General features: G+C 42.1%; 2 protein-coding genes and 1 long non-coding RNA gene across 8 annotated transcripts in view; 1 reads left to right on the top strand and 2 right to left on the bottom strand.

The window, feature by feature from the left end:
* Nucleotides 1–5206: 5206 nt before the first annotated feature.
* Nucleotides 5207–13045, bottom strand: ATP5MG (ATP synthase membrane subunit g). Of its 2 annotated transcripts, none has more exons than XM_055273359.2 (3): nt 12683–13045; nt 7303–7463; nt 5207–5406 (listed from the first exon to the last, which is right to left on the bottom strand). In XM_055273359.2, the coding sequence occupies exons 1-3, from the start codon at nt 12732–12734 to the stop codon at nt 5308–5310; spliced, it is 312 nt and encodes a 103-aa protein (XP_055129334.1). In that variant the 5' UTR covers nt 12735–13045; the 3' UTR covers nt 5207–5307. The 2 variants fall into 2 exon arrangements, with proteins under 2 accessions (XP_055129334.1, XP_063492625.1); XM_063636555.1 differs by lacking the exon at nt 12683–13045 and adding an exon at nt 12227–12576.
* Nucleotides 13046–20533, top strand: LOC129479739 (uncharacterized). Its single transcript, XR_008656777.2, has 3 exons — nt 13046–13197; nt 14551–14646; nt 20493–20533. It is a non-coding gene; the product is annotated as an uncharacterized lncRNA (long non-coding RNA).
* Nucleotides 15180–20781, bottom strand: part of UBE4A (ubiquitination factor E4A) — a 40379-nt gene continuing 34777 nt past the window's right edge. For all 5 annotated transcript variants that reach the window (XM_055273313.1, XM_055273315.1, XM_055273314.2 and 2 more), the window contains exon 20: nt 15180–18073. In XM_055273313.1, coding sequence (XP_055129288.1) covers nt 17947–18073 — 127 coding nt within the window. In that variant the 3' untranslated portion in view covers nt 15180–17946. The remainder of the gene's footprint in view (nt 18074–20781) is intronic.

The raw sequence follows: 20781 nt of genomic DNA, 5'->3' as shown, positions 1-20781 counted from the left end.
GCCTGGGCGACAGAGCGAGATTCCGTCTCAAAAAAAAAAAAAAAAAAAAAAAAAAAGAAATTGCGATTGTCAAGAATTAAGATAGGGCCGGGCGTGGTGGCTCAAGCCTGTAATCCCAGCACTTTGGGAGGCCGAGGCGGGTGGATCACGAGGTCAGGAGATCGAGACCATCCTGGCTAACACGGTGAAACCCCGTCTCTACTAAAAAATACAAAAAAATTAGCCGGGCGTGTTGGTGGGCGCCTGTGGTCCCAGCTACTCGGGAGGCTGAGGCAGGAGAATGGCGTGAACCCAGGAGGTGGAGGTTGCGGTGAGCCGAGATCGCGCCACCGCACTCCAGCCTGGGGGACAGAGAAAGACTCCGTCTCAAAAAAAAAAAAAAAAAAAAAAAAAGAATTAAGATAGAAGTAGTGTTATAAAGTGACAGTGAGCCAGGACACAAAATTGGCAAGAAATAAAGGGGACCAGCTGCAGTGGCTCACGCTTGTAATTGCAGCACTTTGGGAGGCCAAGGTGGGGGATTCTTTCAGCCTAGGAGTTTGAGACCAGCCTGGGCAATGTGGCTACCCTGTCTCTACAAAAAAATAGCCGTGTGTGGTGGCATGTGCCTGTAGTTCCAGCTATTTGGGAAGCTGAGATGGGAGGATCTTGATTGAGCCTGGGAGGTTGAGACTGCAGTAAGCTGTGATCATGCCACTGTACTCCAGCCCAGGCGACAGAGCGAGACCCTGCCTCAAAAGACAAAAAGAAATAAAGGGGAATGAACTGATTAGTGGAAAATTGCAACAATCAGGGACAGTGGATATACACTCTAATAACATGACATTTAAAGCTAGATTTTATGGGGATTGGTTAGAAATTGTGGCTGAAACAATGGTTGGCAGCTAAGTGAGACTAAGTCGAGGCAGAAGGGAGATTGCCAAGGGCTTTGCATGTTAGTATTTTATTATATCAGGGCCTTTTGTTTGGTAAACACGTCTAGTTAAGTTCCCTGCTAAGGGATTACCTCTGGTGGAACTGTTACTGAATTCATCACAAGGGTGATCACAATCTTATGTCCTGGTAGAAACAAAAACCACACTCATTAGGAAATAGTGAGTCCTACTAAACTACCTATCACTTTACATAAGATTAGGGAGGTTGATATCTAATGAGACAAGAAATCTTAAATAACTTAATAGTAGGGCAAAGGAGGACCAAGAATATATAATACAGAATGGAACTGTGGAAATACAAAGCAGGAGCCACAAGCTGGTCACAGGTAGAGTCAGGGCACAGACTACAACACAGGATTATGACCTGGGCCCAGCTTATGCTTCCAACTTTGCTCTTGGGATCCTAGCCAAATTGTTTTATGTTTTCTGCTCAGTTCCTCTCTTGTTAAATGGCATATCATTTATGGCACGTGCTTCAGAGGAAAGTTGAGGGCCAAATGAGATAGTTGGTGCAAGTGCTTTGAAAAGGTAAAGTGTTATACAAGTATGAAATATTTAAAAAGAAAGTATTGAACTATCCTTAGAAATCAGGGTAGAATACTTAGGTATGTAAGAGATGAATGGAAAAGAGGAGAAACTGTTAATCTAAGAACAATGCTGAGATGTATAAAACAAAGGATGAGGCCGGGCGTGGTGGCTCACTCCTGTAATTCCAGCACTTTGGGAGGCTGAGGTGGGCAGATCACGAGGTCAAATCGAGACCATCCTGGCCAACATGGTGAAACCCTGACTCTACTAAAAATACAAAAAATGAGCTGGACATGGTGGCACACGCTTGTAGTCCCAGCTACTTGGGAGGCTGAGGCAGGACAATCTCTTGAACCCAGGAGGTAGAGGTTACAGTGAGCCGAGATCACACCACTGCACTCCAGCCTGGCGACAGTGAGACTCCGTCTCAAAAAAAAAAAAAAAAAGGGATGGAATACGCAATGTGGACAGTTTCACATTAGGTTTTTTTTTTTTTTTTTGAGACCGAGTTTCGCTCTTGTTGCCCAGGCTGGGGTGCAATGGATGATCTTGGTTCACTGCAACCTCCGCCTCCCAGGTTCAAGAGATTCTCCTGCCTCAGCTTCCCAAGTAGCTGGGATTACAGGCATGTGCCAAAATGCCTGGCTAATTTTGTATTTTTAGTAGGGATGGGGTTTCACTATGTTGGTCAGGCTGGTCTCCAACTCCTGACCTCAGGTGATCCGCCAGCCTTAGCCTCCCAAAGTGCTGGGATTACAGGCATGAGCCACCGCACCCGGCCTCACATTAGTTTTTTTTTTTTTTTTTTTTGAGACGGAGTCTCGCTCTGTGCCAGGCTGGAGTGCAGTGGTGCCATCTCGGCTCACTGCAACCTCCGCCTCCTGGATTCAAGCGATTCTCCTGCCTCAGCCTCCCAAGTAGCTGGGACTACAGGCATGTGCCACCACGCCCAGCTAATTTTTGTATTCTTAGTAGAAATGGGGTTTCACCATGTTGGCCAGGATGGTCTTGATCTCTTGACCTCGTGATCCGCCCACCTCGGCCTCCCAAAGTGCTGGGATCGTAGGAGTGAGCCACCGCACCTGGCCACATTAGTTTTGAAATGATGGAAGCCTCAACAAAAAGCCTCATTTACTTACATATAGATAGCAGTTTCCTTAGGAATAAACCTTTGGACCACAGTGACAAATATCTGCATAACTGGCTTTGACTTAACTATTATGTTCTCTCTCCTCATGATGCCTACTACTAAATGAGTACTTCTACTTTTACATACTGAGAAAATTGCAGGACCACATGCACTGTTACATGAACCCTATGCAAGTTTGCAGGTTTCTATTCTGGCTTTTGTTACATGGAATTGAAATTACCTGCTGATGTTAGACTATGCAAGTTACTTCAGGGCAGGACTGTGCCTTGTCAAAATCTTTCAATGGCTTTCCATTCATTGTCCTTAAAGGAGTCCAAGCCTTAATAGGCATAAAATACAATCTGGTCCCCACCACTCTGGCTTTACCTCTCAGTGCTCTCCTCTGCCTGGCAATTTGGCCACACTTACACCCTCAGACCATCAATGTACTACACTTTTTCTGACAATAGCTTTGCACAGGTTGTTTCACTTGGCCAGCATACCTTGCTCCATTCTTCTTGGCTAACGTACTTTCCTGGTTTATATAGCTACTATTTTCTCTGACAACCTCCCTTGAATGTCCTTCTCGTCTGGGTTAGCCTTCCTTTTTTTTTTTTTGAGACAGAGTCTCGCTCTGTTGCCCAGGCTGGAATGCAGTGGTGTGATCTCGGCTCACTGCAACCTCCACCTCCCGGTTTCAAGTGATTCTCCTGCCTCAGCCTCCCGAGTAGCTGGGACTACAGGTGTGTGCCACCACGCTTGGCTAATTTTTGTATTTTTAGTACAGACAGGGTTTCACTATATTGGCCAGGCTGGTCTCAAACTCCTGATCTCATGATCCGCCCGCCTTGGCCTCCCAAAGGGCTGGGATTACAGGTGTGAGCCACCACGCCCGGCCCTGGGTTAGCCTTTCAAGTATACCTTCCCCTTCCCTCATTATAGTACTTCTCACATCTTATTATAGTAATTGCATGCCTAATTACCTGTCTTACCAGATCAAACTGTGAAACAAGTAACAGTCTTGTTCATGAATGTCTCTGCCATTTCAATTGTGCCTGGAACTTAGGAGGTACACAATAAACACCGAGTTTGCCAATGACAAACACTTGGCAGCACACAAATTCAGTGAAAGCCTCAACAGTTCTGTTAGAAGATATTTGGGGTTGATGAGGACGAAAAAAAAAGAGAAACAAGCCTGGTGAAGTCAAGTGGCCACTTCAAGGAGCTCACTGCTATTTTAACCTAAGAAAATTCCGTACATGCACTACTAGCCACAGGGGAGACCAGAGGTGTTGTGTATGGCAAAGGAGGAGGAAGTTGCAGTGAAGTGAGTAGTAAATGTTTATTTTGAGGACCTTCTGGTGTGACCGTGGTGTTAAAAACAATCACATTACATATCATTAATCAACTAGGTGTCTGTAGGTTTTAACTAGCACTAGCTGATCTCCTGCTTTTTTTCCGGTTAATTTGAATAATCATGCACTATATGAAAAAGAAACTGATTGCCATTCTCGTATCAGTCTTTGAGCACTTTTTGAAAAGAGGTCGTTTCAGTTTTGACCACCTGTTTATTGCAGGAATAAGTTAGGCATTACTTCATTTTAGCAGCGTGGCAGTCTCTACGGGGACTTTCTTGCCTATCACTTAGATAAGCTGTGACGTTTATTAGGTTAAAATTGCAGTGTTCTAAATGCAGTGGGTAAATTTGGGATTGACTGGATAAAGGTTCAACACTAGTAAAGGATTAATGCTATATTGTGAGCCATAATGCTTTTATAATAAATATGCAACCACCTTTTGGTTATCATCAGTTGGTATTGCATGTTTTGCTGTGGCTGCAAGAATAACTGGATTTAGGAAAGTACCAATGAGTCAATTAAGGATTGTAAGATCCTGGGGAAAAGCTAAGGAATGATCAATCTCTCCTATATACCCAATAAAATCGCTCCAGAAGACAGACTAATAGCAATCATTTCATTTATTTCAGGATATAATATACTATTTAGATCCAGGGAAGATGCTAAATTATAACCTTGTTTAAATATCTGTAGGGTATTTTGTTTTCGCAAAGGTAGTAAAACCAGACAAACGAATCACATACATAAAAATCAGATTTCAAATGTATGGCTCTGTCCTACTGTTAAAGATGTTACAAAGATACATACTTAGAATACCACCCTGTTCTCTCTTGGGGAGGCTATATTCAAGATGACGAGTACTCTAACATTTTTACAGACATAGATGTTGTCAGTAGGGTCTTTCTGTGATTTTTAGCAAAGAGAAACAGTTGAAATGTTATTCTTTCTAACTACTGACATGATTCATCTCTATCACTTTGGCATATGGTACTACTATTTCTTCTACTTTGGCAAGTTATAGTTTCCCAAGACCTAACCCTCACTGTTCTGGAAATAAAGCTTAAATATATATATTCCAAAACTTCAAATTAAAATGTTATCCCCATATATTCATGTACCAGATTAATATTGCCACATATATCCTTTCCAATTGCGGGCTAAACAGACGTGCATTTAGAGTTATTTAAAGACAACCCAGCTTAATATCAAGAGAAATTGTGACCTTTCATGGAGTATCTGATGGAGAAAACACTAAGTTTTGACAAATCTTATTTTATTCAGATAGCAGTCTGATCACACATGGTCCAACAACACTCAAATAATAAATCAAATATAATCAGATGTTAAAGATTGGTCTTCAAACATCATAGCCAATGATGCCACGCTTGCCTATAATCTCTCCGACATAAAACCACATCAACACCTCAGTGGCCACCAAACCATTCAGCACAGCTTCCTGAAAAAAGAAGCATACATTTTAAGGTATCTTTTATATATATATATATTTGAAACTATTCTTTTCCAGAATTAAAGAGACAAAGAACATAAAAGATGCTATTCAAACTAGAAGGCAGTTTTAGTCAAAGTTGAGAATTACTAACATTACTTCTGTTCAACTGCTGAGAACCCCTGAACTTTCAATTTTGTAAGGTAAGTAGTCAGAGCTTATAAATTCTTTCAAAGCATTCTTTAAAGACCTGAACTGACTTAACCCTTTCATTATAAGTTTATGAGACACTTTATGAGCCCTAAAACAATCCACATCCTGGATATAGCTGGCGCATTTAGATAGGGCATTCATATGAAAGGATGGCTCTAGGAAGGCCGAGTCTCTGAATAGACATTTTTGTCTGGCAAAAGAAAATCTGCTGAAAGATGAAGTGCTGTCTTCCCCTTTAGACCTCATTTTTATTTATTCAGTATTTGACTTAACTCTGACCAAGTATCTGGTATTCATATCAACATTTTGTTGTCCCAAAGAGAAATATGCACATATGGCTCAGGAAAGCACTGTTATTAATACATGGAGCAAGAATATGGATCTTGAAATTCTAGTTGAAAAAATAACTTTCCATAACAAAACTGGACCTTTTCCTTTTAGCACTTCTGGAAGTGAATTTTCCCCATCAAATTAGACCAGAAATTTATGGAAGTCTTCTGAAAAACAACCACACTTCCCAGGATGTAGGCTCTAAAACTAGCAATTATTTAGGCTTTTTGTACTCTGTGCTTGGATCATGCAAATAAAATCCAAGTTCCAGTTCTTTCTTTTCCTTTTTTTTTTTTTTGAGACGGAGTCTCGCTCTGTCACCCAGGCTGGAGTGCAGTGGCGTGATCTTGGCTCATTGCAAACTCCGCCTCTCAGGTTTGTGCCATTCTCCTGCCTCAGCCTCCCAAGTAGCTGACACTACAGGCGCCCACCACCACGCCCGGCTAATTTTTTGTATTTTTAGTAGAGACGGGGTTTCACCGTGTTAGCCAGGATGGTCTTGATCTCCTTACCTCCTGATCTGCCCGCCTCGGCCTCCCAAAGTGCTGGGATTACAGGCGTGAGCCACTGCACCCAGCCTTTTTTCCTTTTTTTAAGAGATAGGGTCTTACTCTGTCACCCAGGCAGTGACACAATCATAGCTCACTGCCTCCTCTAACTTCTGGGCTCAAGCAATCCTCAAGCCTCAGCCTCCCAAGTAGTTGGGACTACAGGTGCATGCCACCGCAACTGGCAATTTTTTTTCACTTCTTTGGATATAGATAGGGCCTTGCTATGTTGTCCAGGCTGGTCTTGAACTTCTGGCCTCAAGCGATCCTCCTACTTTGGCCTCTCAAAGTACTGGGATTACAGGCAGGAAGTGACTGTGTATGGCTGCAAGTTCCAATTCTTACAGTTTTTAGATTTTATCTTCACACAATTCAATAACCCAGTTTGGTATTTTTATCTTACATATAAGAAGTGTTAGCTTCCTGACTGTGACATAGTTCAAAAGACGTTTTGGCTGAACTGGGGACAATCTCAGGATTACAGATGAAAAAAGTACAGACTCAGCAAAGCAAGCCATCATATTTTAGTATAACATCTAATATAGGAAAGGAAAAAAAATTTCCCAATAAAAATCGTCACTTTTTTGCTAAGTTTAAGACTCTTAGGAAACTAAGACATAAAATGGGCTAATTATTTCTACCCAGGTGACAAAATTAGAAAAGTAAGTATCTTCCTCAGCAGTCACAATTTTTTTCCTCATTATGCTGGATTCAGCCTCATTGGAAACGTATATATTAATCAAAACAATCAGAAAAATCCCAAGGGATGACATTTTCTGTTATGCACATCCGTTTTCATTTAGCCCATGGTTACCTTAACTGTGAGCTGTTTGAAGCTACCAGTCTGAGCACTATTGACTATTTTTTTCAGGCTCTGAATAGCTCTAGGGATCTCAGCAGGGGTGGGAGGAACCAGCTCAACCTTGGCGTAGTACCAAAATGTGGCCAATCGAGGCTTCGAGTAAGTCACAGCAGCTGGAAAACAAAACAAAACAAAACAAACCAGGATGAACTCACTAGAGACTGAAAGAAGCAGATGTGTGGGCTGGATACAAATATTTATTCATGCATCACCTTCATTCACTGCTTGTACCAAATGTGCACCCGGTGTGAAAAGTCAAAGCTGCTCCCTGGTAACAAGAGGCTTTTAAAGATGCAGAACACCTGTGCCACAGGGATGTTCAATCAGGCAGGATGCTATAACACATTCAATTATGCCAGTACTTCACTAGTGACCAGCTAGTACTGTACTTCATTTATGAATGGCAAATCTAGCTAACTGTTAAGATGCTAGAAATTGGATTTAAAAACAAGAGAACAGTCAATTTATTCATATTTTCTTGGAGAGAGACCAGCAAATTTGAAGAAAGAGGTGAAGAAAGGGATGAAGGATTTAGAATGGCACTCTTAAGAACAAGATGAAAAGTTATCATAATATTATCCACAAGTCCAGATGGAATTAAAACAACTGGTACCCATTTTGGTATCCTCATCAATATGTGCTGGATTAAATCTTTCTCTGACAAAAGCACAGCTGCTCCTCTTTCAAAGACACCACAAATAATAAAAGTAAAATCTACATGTATAGTTAAGAAGAGCCAAAACTAGAATCTATTACCCAGCTGGAATTCCTCAAGGTATTTACTATTTCAAGAGAAGAGATCATTAACAACCAGGGTAGTTGTGAGACTGCAGTAGTGATTTCAGAAAGAGGAAGGCATTTTTTATTTAAAAAATTATGAGAGGCTAAGTGCAGTGGTCATGCCTGTAAACCCAGCACTTTGGGAGGCCGAGGCGGGCAGATCACTTGTGGCCAGGAATTTGAGACCAGCCTGCCCAACATGGTGAAACCCCGTCTCTACTAAAACTACAAAAATTAGCTGGGCATGGTGGCGTGTGCCGGTAGTCCCAGCTACTCGGGAGGCTGAGGCACAAGAATTGCTTTAACACGGGAGTCAGACGTTGCAGTGAGCCAAGATCTCACCATGACACTCTAGTCTAGGGAACAGAATGAGACTCTGTTTCAAAAATTACAAATGAAACGTAATAAAAATAGCATGAACGCCCATAAAGTGTCTACTGTTCAAAGACAGATTACCCAAGGCTCTTGGTGTTTTCCTCATATTAACGGCCTCCATATGAGTATTTCTGAATTACTATCTCCCTCATCTGTGTTTGGGGATATGGGCATACCTTTAAGCAGACACAAAGCTCTAAGAGATAGTTCCAAATAGAACTGCCAATGCCTGTAAGATGGGACAATAAAAAAAAGTACAGTCTTGTAGAACAGTCAATCAATTGTCAATATTATCTCCAACACACAGATATTTCATCCTTAAAAAAAAATGAATCAGTATACTGTACATAAACACTATTTTAGGTGGTAAATTTGTTTCTTAGGAGATACAGGTTAAAGAGTTTGAAACTGCTTTACATGTATACAAGAGATAAAACATAATGAATGGTAGATAATGGGAGCTAGGTTTCTCAGTGGGGGTTGAGTGATATTACAGGTAAGCAAGAAAAGCAGCAAGAATAAATCCCACAGTACTGGGTTAGAGTTGGACTCAGGTTTAGCTTAATATATACACGGACTGATAGACACAGAAATAATTATATATACATATATGCATGTATATGCATGGGTTAGTATGCATGTATACACATATACACATCTATACTGATACATATCTATATTCCTGTCAATTGAGAGGACCTAGAAGTAGTGATATTCTGGTAGCAAGGAACATAAACAGCACCCAGACCTTAGATTCTCAATTCTATTGTCCAATAAAAGGAACTAAGGTTCCTTGGAGAAATGGCTGATTCTAAGGCTGGGACAGGGAAAATACAATATAAATCTGAAGCATCTTGTAGTATCAGAAAGGGAGGCGGTATGTCAAAGGGACAGAGGTGCTAACCCGAAAGAGCTCCCAAATAGCCAAGGCTGAAATAATTTGAGCAATAATACAGTATTTGATACACAAAGTATGAAATAAATGTACAAGTCCATACAATAAGTGACTGGATAAAAAATGGAGAAGAGACAAATCTTTCCCACAGAAAAATTCTATTTAATTTATGTAGATATTCCCTCCTACAGGAGATGGAATCCCCCCACTGTAATCACACCTTGCCTTTATGGGATAGGCTTAGTTATTTGCTTCTATAGAATAGAACATGGAGAGAAAAACAGTAACTTTACAGTGGAGGAACCTATAACCAAGTGATGAAAGCTTGTATCACCAGAGATGTCACATGAATATCATATACCTCCTGACATGTGATTAGGGCATCTCTTCACTGTGGTATTTCCTCAAAATCCACAGTTCCAAACTAAGCATGAGAAAAACACCAGACAAATCCAGATTGAGGAAATTCTTCAGGATACCTAGACAGATACTTAGACAAGACAGATACCTAGACAGACAAGATACCTAGATACATTAAAAGTGTCAAGGTCAGGAAAGATGAGGGAAGACTGGGAAACTGTCCCAGACCAGAGGAGGTTGGGAAGACACAGAAACTAAATGCAATGTGGTACACTGGATTGGATCCCGGAACTGAAAGATTATTGGAAAAACTATTGAAATACAAATAAAGTCCACAGTTAAGGGAAAACAAAATCAGATTCTATGATCTTCCTAGGCAAGCCTGATGATAAATTTACTTATTTCCATAAGCTTCTTTGACCCCCAGGGGAATTAAGAGATATAGTCAGTAATTTTTATTAAATATTTAACATTCACATTTAATAGACTAGCCTATGTATGTTATAAAGCAAAATGTATTTCCACGTTAACATTTCAGTCCAGTTGAGTCCTCCTTTCTAAGTACTTTTGGAAGAATAACAAGTTATCTTTCAATTATTTACAACAACGGAGGGAAGGGTTTATATTATATATTTCATAACAAAAAAATTACCTTGGTGTTACTTTTCTTTTTAGATTTTATCATAAAAATTAGTTTGCAATTCCTTAATATGCGCCACCTAAAAAATGTGAAAGCCACACCAGAAAAAAAATCCACTTGAAATATTAAGAATTGTGCCTTAAATCACCCACAAAGTCCAGAGTGAAGCCTCTAATCCCTTTTTCTCTTTAGTTTTTTTTTTTTTTTTTAGACGGAGTCTCGCTCTGTCGCCAGACTGGAGTGCAGTGGCGCAATCTTGGCTCACTGCAACCTCCGCCTCCTGGGTTAAAGAGATTTTCCTGCCTCAGGTTCCCGAGTAGCTGGGATTATAGGCGCCCGCCACCATGCCCTGCTAATTTCTGTTTTAGTAGAGACGGCTTCACCATGTTGGTGAGGCTGGTCTCTAACTCCTGACCTCAGGTAATCCATCCGCCTTGGCCTCCCAAAGTGCTGGGATTACAGGCGTGAAACACGGTGTCCAGGCTTTTTTTTTTTTTTTTTTTGAGAACTAGCCTCGCTTCGTTGCCCAGGCTGGAATGCAGTGGTGCGATCTTGACTCACTGCAACCTCCGCCTCCGGGGTTCAAGTGATTCTCCTGCCTCGGCCTCCCAAGTAGCTGCGATTACAGACATGCACCACCAAGCCTGGCTAATTTTTGTATTTTTTGTAGAGATGGGGTTTCACTATGTTGGCCAGGCTGGTCTCGAACTCCTGCCCTCAAGTCATCTGCCCGCCTTGGCCTCCCAAAGTGCTGAGATTACAGGCGTAAGCTAACGCCGCAGGGCCATCTCTTTTGATTTATATAAAATTGTAGAGCTCTATGACAGATAACAATCTTGGTAAAGTAAAAGATTTTCTTGCAAGCTTAAGAAATTGTTTGGGAAAATGTGTAAAATGTTTCACTAGTAGGCTGTGAGGTTCTGCAGGAGGAGCCTTCAATAACTCGTAGTTTGGCTGGTGATGGAGGGAAGGGAGAGAATGGATAAATTACCAGGCTGGCGCTGTGGCTCAGGCCTGTAACTCCGGCACTTTAGGAGACCGAGGCGGGAGGATCCCTTGAGCCCAGGAGTTAAGAGACTAGCCTGGGCAACACAGCGAAATCCCATCTCTTAAAACACACAAAAAGAGACAAAAATTAGCTGGGTGTGGTGGCGTGTGCCTGTGATCCCAGCTACTCAGAAGGCTGAGGTGGGAGGATCGCTTGAGCCTGGGAGGCGGAGGCTGCAGTGAGCTGTGATCTGCACTGCACTCCAGCATGGGCGACAGAGTGAGTCCCTGTCTTCTAGGAAAAAAAAAAAAAAAAAAAAAGAAAGAAAAAGAAAATACCCAAATCAAACTCAAACACAGCAAAACAGGCTAGAAAGTACTACATTTTTTTTGAAGTTCTGCTTTCTATTCACATTTCATAAATCCAAGCGAAAGTTAGAGATCTGACCTTCAGTCACTTACTGGAATACAGCACATCTAGGAAAAATGTACGTCAATGTAGCTTATCTCACTTCAGGAATAAAATGAATAGCTTGCCACTGAGAAGACAACTGAAATATTTACTGGCCAAATAAACTAGTACGCAGAGGCTGTGATTATTCAGGGTTGTTGTGAAATACAGCGGTCTACCAGTGAGGCTCTTCAAGCTGAAAAAATTCCACGAATGCTAAGCTGTAGTAACAAAGATTATTGTTTATACGGATCCTGTTCTATGCTTCTCGGGGCATGGATACTCATCCATGAAGTCCATTTCCACCTAAAATTTCCCTCGGATTAAAGCGGAAGTATCTTAGAATCCGTCTAGGACAGAAAGCAAAGTCAACGTTCAAAAAGCTTACCCATCCTTAAACATTTCTGTTGACTTCCAAATACTCCACTGAGAACCAGACCATGTGATGAAGCCGAATTGATTTACTTTCACGTGTTTCTGCCCTTCCTTTTCTTAGCTCTCCTAACAGAGCCATCCCCTCTAGATCCCTGCTCTTAGCGATCTCAGGGGGCGTAATGGCGGCAGCTGCCGGGCAACGCCGGGCATCCTTCACACTACCTCTCTTCCCAGTCGTGGTTAGAATTCAGGAACTTCTAGGTTGTGTAGAGAACCCAATCTGCAGGTGAGACGAGCGGAAGGCTAGAAGAGAGTCGCCAACCTGCTTCCTGCTCCGTCCACCTGCAGGCCATCCCGCCCCCGCACCCGAAGGCCCCTCGGGTCTTCGCCGTCCCCTTCTTCCTCTCAGGCCATCGCAGGCCTCCCTGCCGCCCGTGTGCCCGCCTCGGCGGTCTCACATCGCGCTCACCGTTCACCAGCGCCGGGGTCTTCTCCACAAGGTTACGGACAAATTGGGCCATGGTTCTGGGATGGAGAGTCCGTCGCCCCGAACCGCCGGCTGAATGTCACCCGCCGGAAGGACCCGCTGCAGGACCCGTCCCACTTCCAAGGTCAGGCCGCCTCTTTTCGCGCCGGTCGAAGATATTTAAATGTCCAAAGATCTTTGCAGAGTCCAGTCTGTCAATTTACTTTTTTCAACATGGAGGAGAAAGTGGATATGAAAAGATGGTATTAGAGAGTATGTGAAGAACAGTAGGATTCCGCAGAGAAGCAGGCATTTTGTGGGGCAGCCACTCGTAGAGGTCCGGAAAACCGGCAAGGAGCGGAAATGCGCATGCGCCCTGAACCTGCAGTGCTTTTCTTGGCGCCGACCTCCGCTATTTCGCGTACGGTGCTTTCGCAGCGATTCTGAGAACCTATGAAGTCAGTACTGGAGAAGGATTCGCTGAGATTCTTCTAGTCCAACACGATCGTTGTACAGAGGTAGAGAGGGTCCAAGGCCAAACATAAAGTTAGGGGCCAAGCAAGCACCACACAGCCTGTCAGCAGGCTCAACCCATAGTCCTTTTTATTTGAGACAGTCTCGCTCAGTCGCCCAGGCTGAAGTGCAGTGGCACGACTTCGGCTCATTGCAACCTCCGTCCCCCGGGTTCCAGCGATTGTTGTGCCTCAGTCTCCCGAGTAGATGGGACTACAGGCGCCCGCCACCACGCCTGGCTAATTTTTGTATTTTTAGTAGAGACGGTGTTTCACCATGTTGGCCAGGCTGGTCTTGAACTCCTAGCCTCAAGTGATCCGCCCGCCTTGGTGCTGGGATTACAGGCGTGAATCACCGCGCCTGGCCCCATAGCCCTTTTTAAAGTTGATTTTTTTGTAATCCCAATCTCCCCAAAGTGCTGTATCAGGATTGGAATCCATTTCCCCTAATTCCCTAGTTAGCCACAAGGAGCTGTGCAGATGTGAGGAAAAAATCACCTGTATTGAACGCCCACACTATGCCAGGCATTTTGGAATTTAAAGAAAGCCTGTAAGGCATTGTCCCCATTGAGACTGGGCTTGAAAAATGGCCACACAGTTTGGAAGTGGCAGAGTTGAGATCTTAAGTTGCAATGTATACTCAGAGAAGGGGCATTCCATCAGATTAGGCATGGTGCTGATTTCAGCATACTTCCTAGAAAAGATCCTTGAGCAGATGTGTAAGAGAACAGCTGTATACTACAGAGGGCTGAAACTTCATAGTTTAATATGAGGAGGAAAAGATGTATGGAGGGAAGTGGCATTTGATGAGAAGAACAGAACTATAAGTAATGTATCCTGGGGAAGTCTGAGCAGAAGTAAATCTCTGATTTTTGGAATGGTTAGAGAGGTGGAAAGAAAAATTAGAAGTAGTATCAAGGAACTAAGAACTTTTCAGTGAAGGAGTGATTCTGCTGCCTTAGGTACTGCAGAAAAGTCAAATTAAGGATGGGAAAGTTAATTTAGCAATATGGCAATCTTTAATTAGTGCAGTTTCAAAAAATTAGGATAGAAGCCAGGGTGAATGGTGAAGAAATATGGCTGTAAAGGATTACAAGTCAGAAAACCAAAGGGGGATGTGGAACTCAGGGGAGAAATTGAAGACAAAGAGGCAGTCATTTATTTAGAGATGGGGTCTTGCCACATTGCCCAAGCTGGTCTGAAACTCCTGGCCTCAAGAGATCATCCCACTTTAGCATCTTGCTTAGCTCTGGGATTACAGGCACAGGCCATCCTGCCTGATAAAAAGGGAAATTGACAAGAGCCCTGATGAAGCAGGAAAAGAGAACTAGCCAGGGATCTATGGGGCCTTTTCCACAGATGTGATTATGGGAGAGAGAGGTCTGAAAGTCTTCAAAGTCTCTGAAGTCTTTATCTTCCCAGCAAAATGAAGGCAAAGTCATCGGATTGTGAAGGGTAAATAGGAGGGGGGTATGGGAAGGAATTTGAGGAAGGAGGCCAAAGTTTGGAATAGCTGAAGGACACACAGAAGGATTGTTGGGCAACATTAGAGATAAATTTGTGGTTGTACCATTCTAAAAATTGTGTTTTTCCTCCAACAATGGTCTGCAGTTTGGATATTACAGGAGAGGGAAATGGCTGAGTTAATCTAGGCTGACATCTTGCATGGCAGGGGTATGGAAACAAGGAGCAAGAAAGGGGAAGATAACAGCAAATGATTACAAAGACCTGGGGTTCAGGCCAGATAAAGAAAAACAGTGAAGCCAAAAGAGAGCTGGTTAGGCAAACCATACTGTGAGATTCATCTCCTGAGGGTAACCCCAGGGTCCCCTCCAGAGGCCTGGTAAGGCAGGCTGGGTCAGCCAGGTCACACATATTTGATGTTACTTACCTAAAAAAAAAGTGAAATGTCAGAATCCTCTAAGTTTTCAGGGCGATTTCTGAAACTGCCACTAGCTTTTAATACTGGAATAAAGTGATAACAAAGGTTGTAAGTCAGATGTTCATTTATTAAATACAAGTTTTGAACAAACACTGCCAGGCAAGTTTGACAAGAAGTAACCTTCCTGGAATGTTTCAAAATACAGTCGTGTTGATCAAGTTTTATTTCAATCAACCTTTTCATTTTCTGTTTCTAGGTTCATTTCCTGTTGAGCAGTTAGAGCATGTGCATTATTTCCTCACATGACATCAACAGTGCAGCATCAGCCTCTGGCATGTAAAGGCACCCAGTAGACTTATGCTCTGTGCAATGGCTGCTTAGCAACCACCATCAAATAAAGTAATGAAGCTCTTGTAGAGTGTGATACCAAATAGCAACTGGCACCTTCACTTGCACCATTAAAAAACCTTTAACGTTTCCTTCAGTTTTCACATATCCATTAAAAAGTATATTAAAAAATAAAACCCAGACTGCTTGATAAAACATACTTAAACAATTTTCCAAGTTTAGTATTAGCCTCTTGGTAAGTTATGAGCAATACCAGAGCTGAGTAGAGTCTTCATTTTGCTATCATACTCCAGCAAAGCCAACACACGAAACTAGGTATGTTAGAAAATCTGCTCTACTAGATTTAGAGCTGCTTCTAAGTTCCAAACAAAACACCTTTTTAAGCTTCCAAGTATATATACACATGGTGTTGTACCAAGATAACTTTTTAAAGTCTAATTTTTTTGGATATTCTTAAATTACTTCAGAGAAAGAAAAAAGGCACAGAGGACACTAGGTTTCCTTACCAGTAGTGGCCTTAAGCTACACACTTGCCTGTGCAGAGTTTAAAGATATTCAGCAGCATTAATGGTGCCATAGCCATTCATAAAAAGTTTCAGGAAAAGAGTTTAAAAAAAGAAGAAAAGCTTGCCAGAAAAGGCTTACAATTTGAAGGTTAAATACAGAAGAATACAGACAAAGACTGGAGGCAGCATAGGGGTTGTTAACTAGGAAGCTGCTGGGAATAGCTGCCTTCTGAGTTTTTGTGCCCAGTTTTCTCCTGAAAAACTCTGGTCTTTTCCCCTCGTTTTTAAAATGAGAACATCCTACTAGATTGGGTTTGGAGGATAGATGCAAATAGGCAGAAGCTTATTTTATACATAGTTCATTCTCAGAAAGGGAAAGGAGGATGATAAATATTGAATGAAGCTAATTTTAGAAAATAAACAAATCCTGTCAACCCATGCCGTAAAGGCCCAGGGAGCACACTGAATCAATCTTACATTCTGGCATTTGCAAAAGTGTCCTCAACTTCCTTTTTCATTTATAAGCACAGCAACAGGCAACATCTATTTTATATCTAGGATGGGAAGCCCTCTTAGATTTGAGGCTTTCCAGCTGATGCAATCGAAAACACATCAAGGATTGCTTATAGCAACTTGTGTTGAAATATAAAACTACTATTTTATTTGAAAGCAACCATAGTTAATAACATGTTCCAAATGAAGCAGTGACACCCATTTCTTGATCCTATCACTTTTCTTGTCACTTACGACATCTCTGGGCTTAGAAAGACAGTGATATAAAGATAATCCACAGGGGAATGTCCCTAGTCAGCATATTAAGCTGCACAATTGAGTAGGGAGCTCAAGTTCACTTATGAAAGTGGTATCCATCCACCTACCAACTACTCAGGGCTAAGTGGATATTTAAAATGGCTGTGGACAAGGTTGTGCTCAAATTCCTACTTTGTTAATTGAAGACCTAAGGCTGTGTTAGAAGTAGCTATTAGAAGTCAGGTCACAATCTCAAACAAATATTAACTATATACATTTTATAATCTCAGAATTTTGTGAAGAATGAGTATGTTAGTAAACATGGCCACATACTGCATACATCTCACTATGGAAGAGAAAATATAGTGGTACTCAGTTTACACTAAACTAACAAAAAAGCACATGGGGTGTGTGTGTGTGTGTGTATTTATATATCTCACACACTGAGATATACTGTTGATATTAGTGTCTTAAAATGACATTTTTCATGGATATGATACCCGTTGCCTAAATCTACTTAGGCCTTGTCCTTGTAGAAACAGATTTTCGTAAGAGAATAAGGGCCCAACAGCCTCCTCACCCCCATCAATTGGTAGGATTGCCCTACCAATCCTCATTAAAAAGAATGTGTAACAAAATTAAGAGCTATCAACAGAAGTTGCACAAGATTCCTTTAAATTCGTTTTTAAAAAAAATTCTCATCTATCATCTTATTCAAAAGTCTACACAAACTTAAAGGTATCTGCTTTTATGTGAAGTTACTCTGTAACACAGAAAAGGGGTTAAGTCTAGATCATGAGGACTAGTAAATACACGGGATAACACAGGATTTTTCTGATAACATCAGCTGTCACTGAAATATGTGACATCACATACTTATAAAAGCAGCACTCACCAAAAATGTTTGAACAGTAATTGGAAGAGAAATAGCAGGGTGGCAGGAAGTTTTAGTAGTTGAAATAATATAATTTCATTTAGGAAAAGGAAGAAGAATATGAAGAGACAGCAGAGGGTGAAAATTAGTGATGATTTCTAAACTTGGTGATGCTATAATAAGTATAATTTCCTGCAAGCCAGGGGAGCATTGTCAAGTTCTTAGGAATCTTAACTATCATATTTCAGCAAGAGCAGTTCTCTAATTTAGTAAAGAAAAAAAAAAAAAGAAACAGAAAAGAAGAAAGAAAAGGAACAGAACCAGAAAGAGAGAAACCACAAACAATTGTTTATCTGCACTCTGGGGTTGGTTTTGGTTTGGTTAGTTCACAGTATCTATTCAAGTTGCTCCTTTTGTTGTTTCCTCTCTGCAAGCCACCGTTGGATTTTTTCTTTTAGTTCTGTGTTTGGCCGGATCTGGTCCATGGTGAGGGGACTACGGTTAAAGGGATCTGTTTGGTCACTGGGACAAAGAGAGAAAGGGAAATAGGGTTATTTCCATAAGTTCTAACATTCTAAGCCAAAAACAGAACACCTGGGCGTCGCATCTTAAGAATGAAGCCAGCGTGCATTATAACTTTGAGTTAAATGCTGAGTTGGGGTTAGAAAGAGTGAGAAAAAGATGATTCAGGAGTTGTTTAGCTACTTTCTCTATTTACTTCTTTTTTTTTTTGGAGACAGAGTCTTGCCCTGTCGCCCAGGTTGGAGTGCAGTGGCACCCAGGATGGAGTGCAGTGGCGTTACCTCTGCTCACTGCAACCTCTGCTTCCTGGGTGAAAGTTATTCTCTGACCTCAGCCTCCCAAGAAGCTGGGATTACAGGCCTGCACCACGACACTCAGCTAATTTTTGTATTTTCAGTAGAAACAGAGTTTCACCATATTGGCCAGGCTGCTCTCAAACTCCTGGCCTCAAGTGATCCACCAGCCTCGGCCTCCCAAAGTGCTGGGATTACAGGCCTGAGCCACCCACCTCGCCTCTATTTCTTAATAAACTTTATCTCAACACTGCTGTTCAGATGATATTTAATTACAGTGGCTTAAAAAATGCTATGCTTCTAGGCCGGGCGCGGTGGCTCACGCTTGTAATCCCAGCACTTTGGAAGGCCGAGGCGGGCGGATCACAAGGTCAGGAGCTCGAGACCACGGTGAAACCCCGTCTCTACTAAAAAAAACACACACACACACACACAAAAAAAAATGCTATGCTTCTGTCACCTTTAGATTTCTCTAAGGCAGAGACACTATACATTCATGTCAGTGTAAAGAACTATTTGTAATTATAATGACAGATTCTTAGAAGAGTATAAGATGTTAAGGAATAAAGCCTTGTAGACCAACATTTGATTTAGTCAGCTGATTGTTATGCAAGTACATGCAGATTATGGTTTCTTGACATGTAAGAAGGTTTATGACAGGTGTCAATCTTTTGGCTTCCCGGGCCACATTGGAAGAACTGTCTTGGCCCATACATAAATTCTTATAATGTTTTAAGAAACGTTATGAATTTTTGTTGGGCCACATTTCGAGCCATATAGTGAATGCTTAATACCAAATACCAAGAGGTAGAAAATTCTTTTTTTTTTTTCTGAGACGGAGTCTTGCTCTGTTGCCCAGGCTGGAGTTGCAGTGGCGTGATCTTGGCTGACTGCAACCTTTGCCTCCCAGGTTCAAGGGATTCTCCTGCCTCAGCCTCCCGAGTAGCTGGGACTACAGGCACGTGCTATCATGCCCAGCTAATTTTTGTATTTTTAGTAGAGATGGGGTTTCACCATGTTGACCAGGCTGGTCTTAAACTCCTGACCTCAGGTGATCCACCTGCCTCAGCCTCCCAAAGTGCTGGGATTACAGGCGTAAGCCACTGCACCTGGCCAAAAATTCATTTTTTTAATATTTAAAAATTTCCTTAACTTTGGGTCAAAGTATACAACATGTATCTATCTGTTTATTTAGAGACAGTGTCTTGCTCTGTTGCCCAGGCAGGAGTGCAGTGCTGCCATCATAACTCAGTGCAGCCCTGAATTCCTGTGCTCAAGCCATCTGCCTCAGCCTCCTGAGTAGCTAGGACTATAGGCATGTGCCATTACACTTGGCTAATTAAAAATATTTTTTTGTAGAGCTATAACTTAATTTTTTTTTTTTTTTTTTTTGAGACAGAGTCTCGCTCTGTCACCCAGGCTGGAATGCGGTGGTGTGATCTTGGCTCACTGCAACCTCTGCCTCCTGGGTTCCAGTGATTCTCCTGCCTCAGCCTCCCAAATAGCTGGGATTACAGGCATGTGTCACCACTCCCGGCTAATTTCTGTATTTTTAGTAGAGACGGGGTTTCACCATGTTGGCCAGGCTGGTCTCGAACTCCTGATCTCAAGTGATCCACCTGCTTCAGCCTCCCAAAGTGGTGGGATTATGGACGTAAGCCACTGTGCCTGGCTCGATATAACTTAATTTTAAATATGGAGAGGCCAAACGAGGTGGCTATGCCTGTAATCCCAGCACTTTAGGAGGCTGATGTGAGTGGATTGCTTGAGCCCAGGAGCTTGAGACTGGCCTGGGTAACATGGAGAGACCCCTTCTCTACAAAAAATACAAAAATAAGCCAGGAACAGTGGTGCATGGCCTGTGGTCCCAGTTACTTGGTGAGGCTGAGGTGGGAGGGTTGCTTGAGCCTGGGAGGGTGAGGCCACAGTGAGCTGAGATGATGCCACTGCACTCCAGCCTGGTGACAGAGCAAGACTCTGTCTCAAAAAAATAGATAAATAAGTATATAAATAGGCAGAATCTCTCCATACTCATTTCTTTCTAATGCTGGACTAAAAAAAGTTAAGGGGCCCATTAAGTAGCTAATAAGCTACCATTTATTGCTTCATTCCTGTCTTTTCTATAGTTATCATGGGGCACACTGTCCGAAGAATAGGCAGGCTGGGGAAAATTCATGGTTACCACAGCTGATACAACAACAGCAACAGAACGTGAGTTAATCCACATGGTGAATATAGTGTAAAACCTGAATTCGAAAAAGCAGGCTGGGTGAGGTGGCTCATGCCTATAATCCCGGCACTTTGGGAGGCTGAGGTGGGAGGATCACTTGAGATCAGGAGTTCAAGACCAGCCTGGCCAATATGGTGAAACCCCATCTCTACTAAAAATACAAAAATTAGCCAGATGTGGTGGTG

The sequence above is a fragment of the Symphalangus syndactylus genome, chromosome 3, assembly GCF_028878055.3.
Source record: "Symphalangus syndactylus isolate Jambi chromosome 3, NHGRI_mSymSyn1-v2.1_pri, whole genome shotgun sequence".
Classification (NCBI taxonomy): domain Eukaryota; kingdom Metazoa; phylum Chordata; class Mammalia; order Primates; family Hylobatidae; genus Symphalangus; species Symphalangus syndactylus.
Note: the sequence above shows the minus strand (reverse complement) of the source record. Positions and strands in the feature narration are given on the sequence as shown.

What these genes read in the sequence shown, in the direction of transcription:
- ATP5MG (XM_055273359.2), bottom strand. Translation starts at nt 12,734, where the DNA reads ATGGCCCAATTTGTCCGTAACCTTGTGGAGAAGACCCCGGCGCTGGTG. An exon ending in GACCCCGGCGCTGGTGAACG is followed by an intron (nt 7,464 to 12,682) that starts GTGAGCGCGATG and finishes TTTGTTTTCCAG; the next exon opens with CTGCTGTGACTTACTCGAAG. An exon ending in TCAAACAGCTCACAGTTAAG is followed by an intron (nt 5,407 to 7,302) that starts GTAACCATGGGC and finishes TTCTTTTTTCAG; the next exon opens with GAAGCTGTGCTGAATGGTTT.